Source organism: Chinchilla lanigera, unplaced genomic scaffold (assembly GCF_000276665.1).
Source record: "Chinchilla lanigera isolate Chin_1 unplaced genomic scaffold, ChiLan1.0 scaffold00021, whole genome shotgun sequence".
Classification (NCBI taxonomy): Eukaryota; Metazoa; Chordata; class Mammalia; order Rodentia; family Chinchillidae; genus Chinchilla; species Chinchilla lanigera.
In genome coordinates, this window is record NW_004955422.1 from 13,301,982 (window position 1) to 13,318,030 (window position 16,049).

The following is a 16,049-nucleotide window of genomic DNA, read 5'->3' on the forward strand; positions in this document are numbered from 1 at the left end:
AGGCCTTTATCAGGAGTGTCTTTGGCAAATATTTTTTCCCAGTCTGAGGCTTGTGTTCTCATTTTCTTGAAAAAGTAACTTTTGCTTTCTTGAAAAAGTAACTTTAAAGTAACTTTAAGGAGTATAAGTGTTAACATTTATGTATAACTCACTTAGATTGAAAAATAATTTTAAGGTGGCCTAAATGCCTCACTAGAAGTATGTGATATTTAATAATGATCAGGCTTGGAGGTGTCACTGGCAGGGGCATGTAGCAAGTAATATTTAATAGTGATCAGGGCAATCAGGGCTAGGGGTGTTGCCTAGCATGCATAGGCTCTGGGTTCCTTTCTAAACCCTGCCCCCTACAAAAAAAATCAATTTACATTTATTTATGTTTGTATTACTTAGTATATTTTTCTTAAGGTAAAAGTACTATATTGCTTCTATAATCTAGTATAACATTATTATATTTTGTTTGTTTGGGCTTGTTTGTTTGTTTTTTTCCAGTACTGGGAAACGAACTCACGACGTTGCACTTGCTAGGCATGCACTGTACCGCTGAGCTAAATCCCCAGCCCCTATATTTTGATTTTTAAGTCACGTATTGATATGGGTCCGAGAAATAAACTTAGCTTTAAGGAGTAAAATAATACCTTCCCAGTCCACCTAAATTGTTTAAATAGAATGCTACCCTCAGGGGCTGGGGCTTTAGCTCAGCGGCACAGCACCTGCCTGGCAAGCACGAGGTCGTGAGTTCGATTCCTGGTACTTGAAAAAAAAAACAACAAAAAAAAGAATGCTAGCCTCACTAGGTAAAGGTGTAAACACTGTTTTGAAAACACGCAGTGTGTTGTTCAGATTTAATCCCTGTAATCACATATGCTATTATATGTAGAAGTGTTTAGATGAAACAAACAATAAATATTTACTTAGTATAAAATTTATTTACATGTATAAAAGGTATATGTAACAGGAAACTCGTTAAAATACAAAGACAATTAGATTTCAGAAAAAAATGCATTAAAAAATAAATTGTTCTTTGTAGATAATGAAAATACTGATATATGTGTACCAGATTACATTAGATTGTTAGGAAAATCATAAGCATCTTCAACAAAGTGGTTCTATTACATTTTTCCTTTTTGTATTTAAAGTATCACAATCTCAACACAGGATGCTCTATAAATACCAATGACTTCACAGTCTCAAAGATGAATTCTAGATTCATTCAAATTATAGCATCTGTTTGGCACTAAATGATGGCAGACACAACAGACTAGGCTGCTGTTGGGGGATAGGGTGGGGGTTGTCACAGGTTCCGAAGCTATTTTTATAGTTTTAGACTTCTGGGAGTCAACAGCAGTAAATTAGTTCATGGACTATTTCAAGTTATGATCCCATAAAAGATACACATATATCTTTCATTTCTATTTACCTAAATATTTTTCACATATGTGTGAGTATATATATATATATATATATATATATATATATATATGAGAAATGCTTATAAATTTCCATCATGGATTTAGAATTAAGTAACAAGATCCCTGGGTTATAATTAGAGGCAGTAGAATTCTATAGGTATGAGATGGGACTAGAAAAGTGTGTTTGTTTCTTCTAAACTCAGCTCCTACCAGGGTTTAGAATGGCATAAATGGAATTTGTTAGATTTGTTAGATTCCAGTTATGCCTTAGTTTGAGTAAAATCAACTCTGTAACCTTTTAAAGAGGGTTAACAAGGGGCTGGGGATTTAGCTCAGCGGCCAAAAGCGCCTGCCTGGCAAGCGCAAGGTCGTGGGTTCGGTTCCCGGTACCAGAGAAAAACCAAAAAAAAAAAAAAAAAGAGGGTTAACATAAGTGTAAAGTGCACAGTTATTAGAGAACAAATGCTTATGAAAAGTCAAGAGATGACTAATAGCAAATTTTATAGGTGATGTAGGTAGGTTAAAAAAATCATCTTTCCTCATTAAACCTATATGTCATTATATGATTTATATATGACAAGCCGGGGCTGGGGATATAGCTCAGTGGCATAAGCGCCTGCCTGGCAAGCGCAAGGTGGTGAGTTCGATCCCCAGTACCGCAAAAAAAAAATATATATATATATATATACATATATATATATATGTATGACAAGCCACCAGAGACTCTCAGAATTTAAAAGTATAAAGTCTTTTGCAGTATCTAATTTTTAAGGCTTACTTTTATCTGCCTTAATGAAGATCATACTACCTTAAAAGACAGACCATAGCCAAATGTGTTGGCACATGCGTGTAATCCCAGCACTCTGGGAGGTTGAGGCAGGAGGATCACAAAGTTGAACCCAGCCTGGATAACTCAGCAACTTGGTGAGACCCTGTCTCAAAATACAAAAAAAAAAAAAAAGGGCTGGGGATATAGCTCAGTGTAAAGGCCCTTAGTTCAATCCCCTAGTACGTAAGGGAAAAAGAGAGAGAGAGAGAAAAGAAAGGAAAGCAAAATTGCAAGGATCCTCTTGCTTCTCAGCCTCCTGAGTGCTGGGATTACAGGTGTGCACCACCATACCCGGCTGACATATACTTTCTAAAAACTTAATTTAGTAGGAATTATCCAATGCATGTAGGTTTTCAATCACATCTCTGTAAAACTTATAGAACAAAACATTTTCCAAATGATTTTAAATAACACGAAAAATGTAGTACCTGGCAAAATCATACAGAACAGAATTTCCTATTCTACTTTTTAGGGGCACATTATTTTTTAATCTCCTTAAAAGAATAAATTCACATATACATACCGTAGTTATATACAGATATAAATAGATATAGGTATAGATATAGATAATTTAGTAATATCATGGGGTATATACTCATCAGTAACATAAGTAACTTTATCAGTTCTAATAATTCTTGGGTGACAGGCCCATTCATTGATAACACAATCTTTGTAAATCCTCACCATTTCAACTCAGTAGCATCTGAAAAACTAACCTCACAGTAAATAATATTTTTTAGAAAAAGAAAACAACTGATCCTGCTTGTTATAATGAAACAAGGCTGACAAGTTAAGAACCAAAGCCTGTAAAATATAGTAAATGTTACATAATAATGTAAAATATAAAACCAAGTGATTACTCAAAGGCCACAGATTTATAGTGAAATGTCAAATTCTGTGAAGTGTTTCCAAACCCCCAAATTTAATAAAAAGTATAATATCATAATTTGGGATATTATGGAAGATTAAAATTCTAACTTTTAAAATATTCAACACAAGAACTCTACAATCTTTGTCTGTACAAAGGGTGCAAATAATTCTCTGGCTGTAGGGATCCATAACAAAGATTTTTGAACCATTAGAATATACATTACAAAAAAAAGTGCTTTCTTCTTAACTGTGTGGATAAAGTCAAAGTCTCTTGTCAAGATACAATGATCAAGGTTGGGTCCAAGATGTAAATGAAACTATGATACCATTCATACGCTTATTCCTCCTTTATTGCTTGCAGTTTATTGCAAAGAGCTGAATAGCCAGTGTCCTTTTTTGGGTGAGAGAATAAACCATTTGAATAACATGAATTTCTTATATTGAGTTGGCAGGGTGGGCTTAGTGAGATGGGAGTGACATAGACTTTTTAAATACCCTAAATCCTTTTGCCAGCCCAGGATAAGGTGGTGGCGGTGAAACGTTGTGTTTTCTGTTCAGTTCCATTGCCTGCTCGTAGGAAGGTAATCCAGTGTCCTCCAAAGATGGCACCGATGGAGACAGGATAGCCTCCTCAGGTCTTCTGAGATTGATGGAAAAGCTGCCATTTCTTACATAGGCGACTGAACAACTAAACACAGAGACAGTATTTAGGTCTAAGAAAGGCAACGTTTTGGATTAAGAATCCAACTATTTATGAAACCAATTCATTAATAATGAAAAGCAGCTTTACAGCTGGAAGTCAGACACGGGTTTGAAATCTGACTCTGACTAATGTCATGACCTGACTCTGTTTCCTCCTCTCTAAAATGGGCATAATAATAGACACCTCTACAGAGTTGTCCTGGGTGGGCTGCGTATGATGCTGTATGTAAAGCTTCAAGCAGTGTCTGGCACCCTACATAATAAGGACTCGAAATGTGTGAATTCCTTGTTCTCCAGCTCCTGAGTGAAAACTTTCTCAAAGTATCATGTGAAACCAAACGCAGGCTTTGTTGAAAGTGGCATAACCCCAAACCCAGCAAGCAGGTGCCACAGAGATAATCACAACAGCTAATGCCTGTCCCTGTCCTCTGTCCCTTCTGGCGGTCCTGCCATCTGGTCGATCCTTCCCAGACAGCGCTGTCATTACATCACTCACCTCCTCAGATTCTAACTGCAACCTGCTTTTCACTGAGTCGGTTCTAACTCCTGAGCCTCCTTTTTGAAGCCTCCCTTATTCTGGCCTCGCCTTATTTTTTTATAGCCTTCTGCTCTTGCCCAGGCAGTTTCTTTACCCTCCACTCTGTGTGCAGTGAATTCTCCGGCCCTTCTTTGTATTTTGCTGGTATTATTTTTCTTGGAATGTTGTCTTTTCCTCTTCCACTGATCTAAGCTCAACAACAACAACAACAGCAGCAGCAGCAGCAGCAGCAGCAATAGCAGCAATTTTTAAAAAACTTGTCTTAGTTTAGGGCTATGGATGTAGCTTGGTGGTAGAGTAGGTTGCTTAGCATGTGCAAGGTACTGGGTTTAATCTCTAGTTCTGAAAAAAATTGGCAAGGTTGGGCAAAGTAGGGCTATGAACTAACTATATATACAGCATTACACTGGACCAACACTGTGTAATTAATCTTGCTTTTAAAACAAGAAATACCCAGAGTTCTAAATTTTACAACAACATATATATCTTCTATATAGAGAAGATAGTGTTCAGTGATAGAGGACTTGCCTAGTGTGCACAAGTCTTGGATTTATTTCTTAGCAAAACATATATACAGAAAGAGAGAGAGAGAGAGAGAGAGAGTGCTAGTTCAAGTCCCACTAGTTTTATAAAACCTTGACAGCAATGGAAGTTGAAATGCAACTTTGTTTTTGTCTTCTCATTTTTGAATTGAAAACTATAATTAATTAACTGGTGTGGGGGATCAAACCCTAGAACATGCTAGGCAAGCACTCTACCACTGTACTACACTCCTCAACCTCAAACTATAATTATTTATTTATTTATTTATTTATTTAGTCTTTTTGAGACAGGGTCTTGTTATACAGTTCAGGTTGGCCTTGAAATCACTTTGTAGCCCAGGCTGGTCTCTAACTTGCAACAATCCTCCTGCCTCAGCCTCTCCGGTGCTAGGATTACAGGTGTGCGCCACCAGGATCAGCTTGAACTATCATTTAAACACCAGTAAATGAATCTGTTTAGACTGAAGTTGGCTGTCTATAAACTATCCATGCATAAATTGACCTCCTGTACATATGGCTAATGAGATAATTAAAATTCATAATATTGACCAACCTGTAGTCAACGGTTATAACATTCTTCCCATTTAAGTTTAGAGACTCAAAATGCCATAAGCTTTTCCAAACTACATCAGTGAATTTGTCCTTTAAAAACGAGTGGGTCACAGGCTGGGGATATAGCTCAGTGGCATAAGCACCTGCCTGGCAAGCACAAGGTCCTGAGTTTGATTCCCAGTACCAAAAAAAACAAAAACAAAAAAAAAACCAAACTACTGGTTCGCATGTAACTCTACACTTAATTTTCTGAAGAATTGTCAAACTGTTTGCCACAACAACTGTACCAGTCTACATCCCACCAGGAACATACATATGGGGTTCGAATTTCTCTAAATCATCACAATATTTGATGCTTATAAAAAGTATTATCATGCTACGCCAGGATGATAATCTCACTGGGTGGTATCTTGCTGTGGTTCTGCTTTGATTTATATTTCCCTAATGACTAATAATATGGGGCATCTTTTCAAGTATTTGTTAGCCTTTTATATCTCTTTGCGGAAATGAAAATTCAAGTCCTTTATCTCTTTTAAAACCAGGTCATCTGGTACATGATTTTATTCTTTTGTTGAGCTATCTTTAAAATCCATGGCATTGTACAGTCAGATCCAAATTTTGTCTTCTTCCTCCTGGTTTTCATGTGCATTGTATCAGCTCAGACGCTTAGGTTCACCTCACATTCTTCTAACAACCCTTAGTTCTTGGTATTGGGCATGAAGTCCTACAGCATCTTTTTCCTCAAAAACAAGTCCACACTTGTGGCCTCACACTTGAAGCCTCACCCTGGCATCCTCGGTGGCTTCCCTTGTACTCCACCTTTTTCGCGCTGTAGTACACGCTGCCTAGGTAAACCTCAGTGCACTCTCCACTGAGGCCAGCACCACGTCTCTTCCAGTCACCATGTTCCTACCACCTAGCATATCTAGGTGTTATGGTTTGTATTTGGATGTCCCCCCAAAGCCTAATGCAGTCATCGGGTGGGCTTCTAGAGTTTATGATTGATTTATGGCCTAAGGTCCAAGGTTGGAATTATGGATGTGAGTGCTATGCCTGCCCTGGGGCGGGTAGTTTGCATACAGTGTAAGGGAGGGAAAGGGGCTGCTTGCCGCTGCCATTTCCCCCTTTTATCAGAACTTTTTTTTTTGTCTTTTTCAGACAGGGTCTCGCTATGCAGTTCAGGCTGGGCTTGAGGTCACTTTGTAGCCCAGGCTGGTCTTGAACTTGCAACGATCCTCCTGCCTCAGCCTCCCGAGTGCTGGGATTACAGGCATGCGCCACCACACCCGGCTGCTTCCCCCTTTTGCTGTTGCTGCTTTTGCTGTCTTCCGCTGCCATGACTGTTGCCGTCTGCCATGTGCCACTCTGCCTTGGAGCCAGCTGAGTATGGACTGAAATCTCCACAAACTGCAAGCTAAATAAACCTTTCCTTCCTTAATTCTGGGTGTGAGGTATTTTGTCTCAGCAAGGAGAGAGAAAAGTAACCAAGACACTAAGTTTTCTCAACTTTTCCTGAAGGCCAGGTTTCCTTTTAATCTCCTTGAGTACCACACTGTCACCATGGTTGTTTTTTTTTTTTTTTTTTTTTTTTTTTTTTTTTTTTCTCCGGTACCGGCAGCCTAACTCACCACCTTGCGCTTGACGCATCCCCAAAATCTTTTTTTTTTAAATGGTGGTACTAGGGAATGAACCCAGGGCCTTGTGTATGCAAGGCAAGAGCTCTACCACTGAACCCCAGCCACAGCCCTGTTACCATGACTAGTAGCTCCAGTGTAAACTCCTCATGGCCTATGCTCCAATTCGCTCATAGTTTTCTGTTACTCACTACTCTCATCAAAGGATAGATCTTTGGTTGAGACTCTTTGGTTATCATTTCCAGCCTATGTCTTGGTAGGACAGGATGAACATTCCTAATGCAAAAATCTAAAATCCAACCTGCTCCAAAGCCATAAACTGTTGATCACTGAGATGATGTGCTGAGTGAAAAATTCCACACCTGATCTCCATCAAAGGGACACAGTCAAAACACAGATGGGCTAAAAATAGTGTGTAAAACTGCCTCAAGGCTATGTGCATGAGACGTATATGAAACATAAATGGATTCTCTATCTAGACTTGTGTTTCATCCCCAAGATATCTCATTATACAAATGCAAACATTCGGGCTGGGGATTTAGCTCAGCGGCAAAGCGCCTGCCTGGCAAGCGTAAGGTCGTGAGTTCGGTTCCCGGTACCAAAGAAAAACCAAAAAAAAAAAAAAAAAAAAAAAAGCAAACATTCTAAAATTTTAAAAAGTCCTACATCTAAAACACTTCTGGTCTTATGTTGTTCTATCTTAAGGGACAGGTCCTGAGAACAAGGTACCCGTGGATGAACAAGAAAAAGTAAAGAGATACAAGAAAAACAAGAGAAGTAGAAGTCTGGGATCAGGGGGTGTACAGCCTCTTGGACTGCAGCCTTGAATACCAATTTCAGTCACCTTTTATTGAATGAGAACCAAGGGTGTAGCTAGTACAAATGGGTGAATACCAAACTTTTTTTAGCAAGGATAATTAAAGGATTACCCTTGTCCCCAGGTAATCCAAGACACAGGGCTGTATAATGAAGCCTTATCTCAAGAAACTCTAGCAAATAATAAATCATTGTGCCCTCAGTGCATTCTAATCAAAGAATGTCTTCCACAGTCTTAAACATCTATCTCAAAATAAAAAAAAAAACCAAACATGGAACTGTACTTCTGTAATCCCAGCACTCTTGGAGACTAAGGCAGGGGGCTTGCAAATTTCAGCCCAGGCTGGGCAGTTCAGCAATTTAGCAAGATCCTATCTCAAACTAAAAAGGTCTAGAAATGTAGCTTAGTGCTAAGGCCCTGGGTTCAGTCCCCAGTGCCACCAATAAAATAAAAAATAAAATAAAAAAGGCTGTAAATACGTGGCTCAGTAATAAAATGCCCCAGAGTTCAATGCCCAGTACAGGAGAAAAAAAAAGTGAAAATCATATTTTCTTGCAGTACTGTGGATTCAACTCAGGGCCTTTCCACTGAGCTACATCTTTAGCTCTTGTCCCCCTTTTTTTTGCCCCTCTCACCCCCCCCACCCATTTTTTTTTTTTTTTTTTTAGGGTTTTTGGTTTTTTTCCGGTACCGGGAATCGAACTCACGGCCTTGCACTTGCCAGGCAGGTGTTGTGCCACTGAGCTAAATCCCCAGCCCCCTCCCCCTTTTCTATTCTTGTCTTTTCTTTTTTTCTTTTTCAGAGATAGGGTCTTGCTCAGTTTCCCAGACTGGGCTCAAACTCACCCTCCTGACTCAGCATCCCAGAGTGCTCAGATTACAGATGTGTGCCACCACATTCTAGCTAACATGGTGAATTTCATGGAAGGAGTGTTTTACAATTTTTTAAAAGTGTTACACTGGAAATATATTTAAGTTACATTGTTAAGTGCCAAAGGTCAGTTGCAAAAGGGGACATATAATGGAAATTTCTTTTTAAAACATAATATGTTATTATATATTTAGAAAAAAAATCTGAAGTAATACATACCAAACATAATGATGGCTATTTCTGAAAAGTAGGATTATGGATATTTTAAATTTCAATATTACATCCTTCTATAATATTCAATTTTGGTGTTTTTTTGGGGGGGGGCATGCTAGAGATCAAGTCCAGAGCCCACTGAGCTATATCCTCAGCCCCAAAGTTTTAAATAATGCATATATTATCTTTATAGGCAAAAAATTTCTTTGAAGACCTTAACCTTCATTATCAATACATTTTCAGATGCTTTCATAGCAATGAAAAGAATTTTTAAGTGACCCATGCAGATGAAAAATCTAACTTTCTCCAAGAGAAAACACTATTAATGAGTTTTAGAGAAAATGTATCTTTTATACTTTTAAATTTCATTTAGCTCCATATGTAAAAGGTGCACACCTTTATAGATGTGGTATGTGGCGCCTGGCTGTAATCCCAGCACTCCTCATGAGACTGAGGCAGGAGGATCACCATGAGTTCAAAGCCAGCCTGGACTACAGAGTGAGCTCAAAGCCAAAAAACAAACAAACAACCCCCAAAAAGAACCAAAAGAAAGTTTTTAGAGTAAGTAACTTTGAAAATTTTAATTCTGACAAACTAATAATAAAAGACATGCAGTTTGTTCTTGTCCTTGGTAAAAGAAAATGAGTTTAAGAGTAGTCAGAGCCATTCCCTTCATCTTATAGATGAAGGAAACTAAAAAAAAAAATCAAGAAACTTACTTTAAAATCTGTAGTTAAAGCCAAGAGTTATGGTACACACCTGTAATCCTTGTACTTTGGAAGGCTGAGGCAGGAAGATCACAAGTTTGAGCCCAGCTTGGGCAACTTAGTGACTTAGGGAGACTCTGTCTCAAAAAAACCCTCAGTGTGAAGGTCTAGGTTCAAACCCTAATACTACTACTAATAAAGACCTATAGTTAAATAGTGGCAGATTTAACATGAGAACTGTCCCTCTTAACAAGTTATTCTATTTTTCCCTTATATCTGTTAGGAAATAATTAAGAGCAGCCTTACCCTAATTAATTTGAACCCCTGTAATTAAGCCCTTCTGGTTTTCCATTGGTTTATATTTACATTGTATTTAGACTTGAAGAGTTGTACAAGCCTCCTTTAAAATGAACAAAGTTCTAAATATTTAATCAGTTAGAACTGGGAGTGTAGCTCAGTGGTGGAGTACTTGTCTAGCCAGTGCAAGGTTCTATGTTCGATCCCTGGTCCTGAGAACTTTCTTTTTTTTTTTTTTTTCACATGCTAGGTAAGCATTCTACCACTGTGCTACCCTAGCCCTAAATACAACTTTTGATGCTGTCTGGTTTTCACTAGGTATTTTTACAGCCAATTTTTAAATTATAGCCAATTACATTTTGGAATTATTATTTTTTAAATTTTATTATTACTACTATTTTTGGTTTTGTTTTTTGTTTTTTTTGTCTTTTTGAGACAGGGTCTCACTAGGCAGTTCAGGCTGGCCTTGAGCTCACTTTGTAGCCCAGGCTGGTCTTGAACTCACAACGATTCTCCTGCCTCAGCCTCCCGAGTGCTGGGATTACAGGCATGCGCCACCATGCCTGGCTATTATTATTATTGTTTTTTGGTACTAGGAATCGAACTCAGGACCTTGTGCTTGCCAGGCAGGCACTTGTGCCACTGAGCTATATCCTTGGCCCCGGAACTATTATATATTTTTTACATATGTTGAAAAGATCTGCACATAGTTTTCAGGGAAATTCAACACTGATTTAATACTATTATCTGAGATCTAGTCCATTTTCAATTTGTCCCCAAATTTTCCTTTACAATATTTTAGTTTTCTGGTCTAGGATCCAGTGAAATATTACACTCAGCATTAATTATCACATCATCTATAGTACTTTTAGTTTCTCAGTTTTTCTTTGTCTTTCATAACACTGATACTTGTTGAAAAATCCAGGCCAGTGGTTTTATATTTAAATTTGGCTTGACACAGTTTGAAAGTTATCTTCCATTTAGAAGACAAATAATCTTCCTCTAGATAGGAAAAATAATATTTTTACCAAGTGTGGTGGCACACACCTGTAGTCCAACTACTGGGGTCGTAGCTCAGTGCTTCCTGGGCTGAACCCTCAATACTGCTAAAATTTTTCCATTCCATTCCATTCTATTCTCTTCTATTCTATGAATACAAAAACATTGCTAATTTTGCTGAAAAGATAAATGACTAAGTTACCATAAAAAGTAAGTTAGTTGCTCAGCACCATGAACTTGCTCACAGAACTTCACAGTATGAGTAAGATATTAAAGCATCAATCTCCGATATCCTACTTAGCACCTGGTGATCCTTTTGAATACTGTTTGTGCATCTCCTCATCTATACTCACTGGGAACATAATTAGCACATTTTATCTCAGTTAAAATGCTAAGGTCCTATTATGCACAAAATTATGTTTTTGTTTTTGTTTTTTTTTTTCTTTTTGGCTTTTTTTCCGGTACCAGGAATCCAACTCATGACCTCGCGCTTGCCAGGCAGACGTTGTGCCGCTGAGCTAAATCCCCAGCCCCTAATACTTGTGTTTTGGTTTTTTGATTGTTTGTTTTGTTTCCCAGTACAGGGAATCAAACTCATGACCTTGCGCTTGCCAGGCAGGCGCTGTGCCACTAAGCTAAATCCCCAGCCCCCTATGCACAAAATTATGGCCTTTAGGAATATTTATCAGTTTTGTTAATGCACACTATTCTCAATTGGTAACTATTTTATTTTATTAATTTTTGTTTAATTTAAAGTATTCCCAGCACTGCAAAAAATTGATTAATCAAGTATCAATAAAAATATTTGAATTAAAAAGTCAGGGTGGGGGTTGTAGCTCAGCTGTAGAGCACTTAGCATGGGCAAGGCCCTGCCTGGGTTTGATCCCCAGCACCAGAAAAACAAAAATAAGCCAGTTATTTTGTTTCTATCTGAGTAGTAACATAAATTGGTTAAGTCTGATTCCAAGTGATTAAGGGACTTTTTGCTTCTTGGAAATACTGGTAATTAATGTGGGGACACCGACGTCTGCCTCTTGCTCAGAAGAAAATATTGACAAATGAAGCTGACACTTGTACTCTTCTGAAGGACCCTTAATAATAACATCACTCAGTTGTTAATACATGTGTTAAAATAAGCCACAAACAACCATCACACTAGAGGGGCCAGAGAAGATAAAACAACGCAGTGCAATGTGGCAGACTGACTGGCTCTCAGATCAGAATGACGAAGCTAATGTAAAATCTGGTAAGACTGAAATAAAGTCTGAAGTCCAGCTAATGCGGATGAACAAACATTGTTTTCCTAGTTCTGACAACTCGCCTATGGTAACGTAAGATGGTCATGATGTGGGGAGACTGGTTAAAGGATACATGGGAACTCTCTGTAATACTTTTGAAACCTTCTTGTATATCTAAATTTATTTCAAAATAAAAGTTCATTTAAAAATAAGCATTTGATTTATTTAGAAATAACAATATAGAATGTCCAATGATGAATTAAATAGTTTTACTTGGTACTTACCCTGCGTGTGGTTGTCTCTTACGCTTGGTTATGCATACATAATACAAACATAGTCCACACGTAACCAGAAGTGTTCCCCCAGCAATGATTCCAATCAGAATGCGAATAACATCAATCTTCTCTCCGCTGCCATCTTAAGAGAAATCATTTAAAGAATGTAAATATAATAACTGAAAAGCATCATCTATGCTTTCAAAAAATTTAATACATTATTAAGCATCTAATCACTAATACTTTAAAAAAATTTAAATTTTATTTTAAAGAAAAAACTAAAACAAAATTTCAAAACACGATATTAGGAGAGTAACAATGGTTAATACATTGCATACTGTTTTGTTTTGCTTTGTTTTGTTTTGTTTGATACCAGGAATCAAACTCAGGACCTTGTGCTTGCCAGGCAGGCACTTGTGCCACTGAGCTATATCCTCAGCCCTACATTGCATATTGTTATCTTTAAATTAGTTACTCAGAGTACAAGATATAGGTATTTAATTGTCCAAGCAAACCTTTCTTTTCTTTCTTTTTTTTTTTTTGGTTTTTTGGTTTTTCTCGGTACCAGGAACCGAACTCACGACCTTGCGCTTGCCAGGCAGGCGCTTTGCTGCTGAGCTAAATCCCCAGCCCGCAAACCTTTCTTTTCAATGAACTAAGAGAAATTAATAGTAAAACTTTAGTAGTATAACTCTCTTATAACTCTTTTAACTCTTTTTATATATATATATATATTTTTTTTTTTTCTTTTCCCTTCTTTTCTCCCTTCCCCCATCCCAGTTTCTCTTTCTTTCTGAATAGTTTCTTCCCATTTCACAATATCTATTGTACATTTTGGATCTTATTTACTCTTTCAGCTTCTCACACTAACAAGACAATACGATGTCTACACATGTGCGTCTGGTTTATTCTACTTACGAGTATGGTTTCGTGTTGTGTCCATGTACCTCTAAAAGTCTCCAGTTCATCCTTTATGGCTGAGTAGTACCCCATTGTTTAAAAAGACCACATCTTTTTTATCCATTCCTCAGTTGATGGGCATTTGGGTTGTTTCCAAGATCTAGCTATTACAAATTGTGCTGTTATAAACATGGGTGCACATATATTGCTGTGGTGTGATGTTTTGAATTCTTCTAGGAAGATACCCAGCAGGGGAATAGCTGGGTCAAACGGGACCTCTAATCCTAGGTTTGAGGAATCTCCACACTGATTTCCACAGTGGTTGCTCCAGTCTACACTCCTGGCCAAGAGTGGAGAAGGGTGCATTTTTTCCCCACAGCCCCTCCAGCATTTGTTACTGGTTGATTTCTGGATAATAGCCATTCTTTCTGGGGTGAGATGGAATCTCAGAGTTGTTTTAATTTTCATCTCTTGAATGACCAGTGATATTGAACATTTTTCCATATATTTACTTGCTGTCTGTATTTCTTCATTTGAGAAGTATGTATTCATTTCAGATGCCCATTTTTGGATTGGCTCTGTAAATTTGGGAGGTCTGATTTTGTTGAGTTCTTTATATGTTCTCCATAGTGATCTTTTGTGTGAGGAACAGCTGGCAAACATTTTTCCCACATTGTGGGTTGTCTCTTTACTCTGTTGGTGGTTTCTTTTGTTGTGCAAAAGCTTTTTAATGAGATCAGATCCCAGTTGTTTAATCATTGATACTTCTGTTGTTGTTTTGGCAGTACTAGGGATTGAACCCACAACCTTTACACAGAGCTACCTCCCCAGGCTTAAAAAAAAAAAATTCTATTTGGAGACATGGTCTTGCTAAGTCACTACTTTGCCCAGGCCTGTGATCCTCCTGCCTCAGCCTTCCAGAGTGCTGGGATTACTGGTATGCCCCATCACACCTGGCTGATACTGACTTCCATAAAAAGTTTTTACACTAGAAAATCTACCTGAAAGAAATATAAATGATACTTTAAAAGCCTAAATTATGCTATTAATTCTTTTTGTTGGTTTTTGAGACAGGGTCTTGCTCTACAGCTCAGGGTGGCCTTCAACTCTGTGTAGTCCAGGCTTGCTTTTAACTCATGGAGATCCTCTTCCCTCAGGCTCCAAGGCATGTGCTACCATACCTGATTCTTAATTTTTTTTTGGTACCAGGAACTGAACTCAGGACCTTGCACTTGCCAGGCAGGCACTTATGCTGCTGAGCTATGTCCCCCTGACTCTTAATTTTTTAATTTACTTTAAGTAGGTTATATTAAACAGGTGATATTCAAATTAGATGAGATAAACATATTCTTGCTTAACTAGACATATTTTGGTATTAACTACTAAGGTATATTTAGTAGGCAGGCGTGGCAGTACATGCCTGGAGCCGTTTAGCACTCTGGGAGGTGACAGACAGTATTGAAAGTTTGAACCCAGCCCGGACAATGCAGTGACTTAGTGAGACACTGTCTTGAAATAAAAAATTTAAAAAGGGCTCAAAGCCAGGCTTGGTGGTGCACCCCTATAATCCCAACACTTGGGAGGCTGAGGCAGGATGATCGCTGCTACTTTAAGGCTATCCTTTAAGGCTATCCTCTGCTACATAGTGAATTCAAGACCTGCCCTAACTACATAGCGACACCCTGTTTCCAACCTTTGCCCCAAACAAAAATGGGCTGGGAATATAGCTCTGTGCAAAGGCCCTGGATTCAATCCCCAGTACTGTGGGACAAACAAACAAAAAGCATTAAGCAAAGTGGGGTTACTATACAATAGAGGCTTATAGGCTCCTATAAGGGGGCTTACCTAAGAAGTATGAAAGTTATGGGGAAACAAACTGACTACAAAGCAGCTAGCTGGGTAAGGGGAAAGAGGCACAAGAAAGCTTGGTTAACAAGTATAAACTGACAGTTACATAGGAAGAATAATTTCTTCTTTTTTCTTTTGAGACAGGTTCTTGTTATGTAGTTCAAGCTGTTCTTGTATTCACTGCATAGGATGACAGGCCTATGCCCCTATGCCTGGCAAGGAGAAATAATTTGCAGTGTACCACAGCAGAACAGGGTGATTATAGTTGATAATTTATTGCATACTTCAAAATAGCTACAGGAGACAATTTTTTTGGTGTTAAAGGAGCTTGAACCCCAGGGAGCACTGAGCTATAACTCCAGCCGTTTTTAGTTTTGATTTTGACAGACGGTCTCGCTAAACTGCCCAGGCTGGCACTGAACTTTCCATCTCCTGGCTTAGCCTCTTGAGTAGCTGGGATTACAGGTGTGTGCCACTGTGCCTGGCTAGAAGAGAATTTTGAGTGTTCTTACTACAAAGAAATGACAAATGTTTGAGGTGACAGACATGCTGCATATATATTAAAATATCATATTGTATTCCATAAATATGTGCAATTTCTAGGTGTTTATTAAAATAAAACAATTAGCTGGGCATGGTGGTGCACACCTGTAATCCCAGTACTCAAGGAGGCTGAGGCAGGAGAATCATTGCAAGTTTGAGACCAGCCTGGACTACAAAGTGAGCTCAAGGCCAGCCTGAACTGCATAGCGAGACCCTGTCTCAAAAAGACCAATAAATAAATAAATAAATAAATAAATAAATAAAT

The 16,049-nt window shown here is 38.2% G+C and overlaps 1 protein-coding gene across 1 annotated transcript in view; it reads right to left on the bottom strand.

Moving 5' to 3' along the window:
- Positions 1 to 3,440: 3,440 nt before the first annotated feature.
- Prrg4 (proline rich Gla (G-carboxyglutamic acid) 4 (transmembrane)) overlaps positions 3,441 to 16,049 on the bottom strand; it is a gene marked incomplete in the record, with an annotated part of 21,767 nt that continues 9,158 nt past the window's right edge. The window contains 2 exon segments of the mRNA XM_013514331.1: positions 3,441 to 3,796; positions 12,503 to 12,635. Coding sequence (XP_013369785.1) covers positions 3,568 to 3,796; positions 12,503 to 12,635 — 362 coding nt within the window.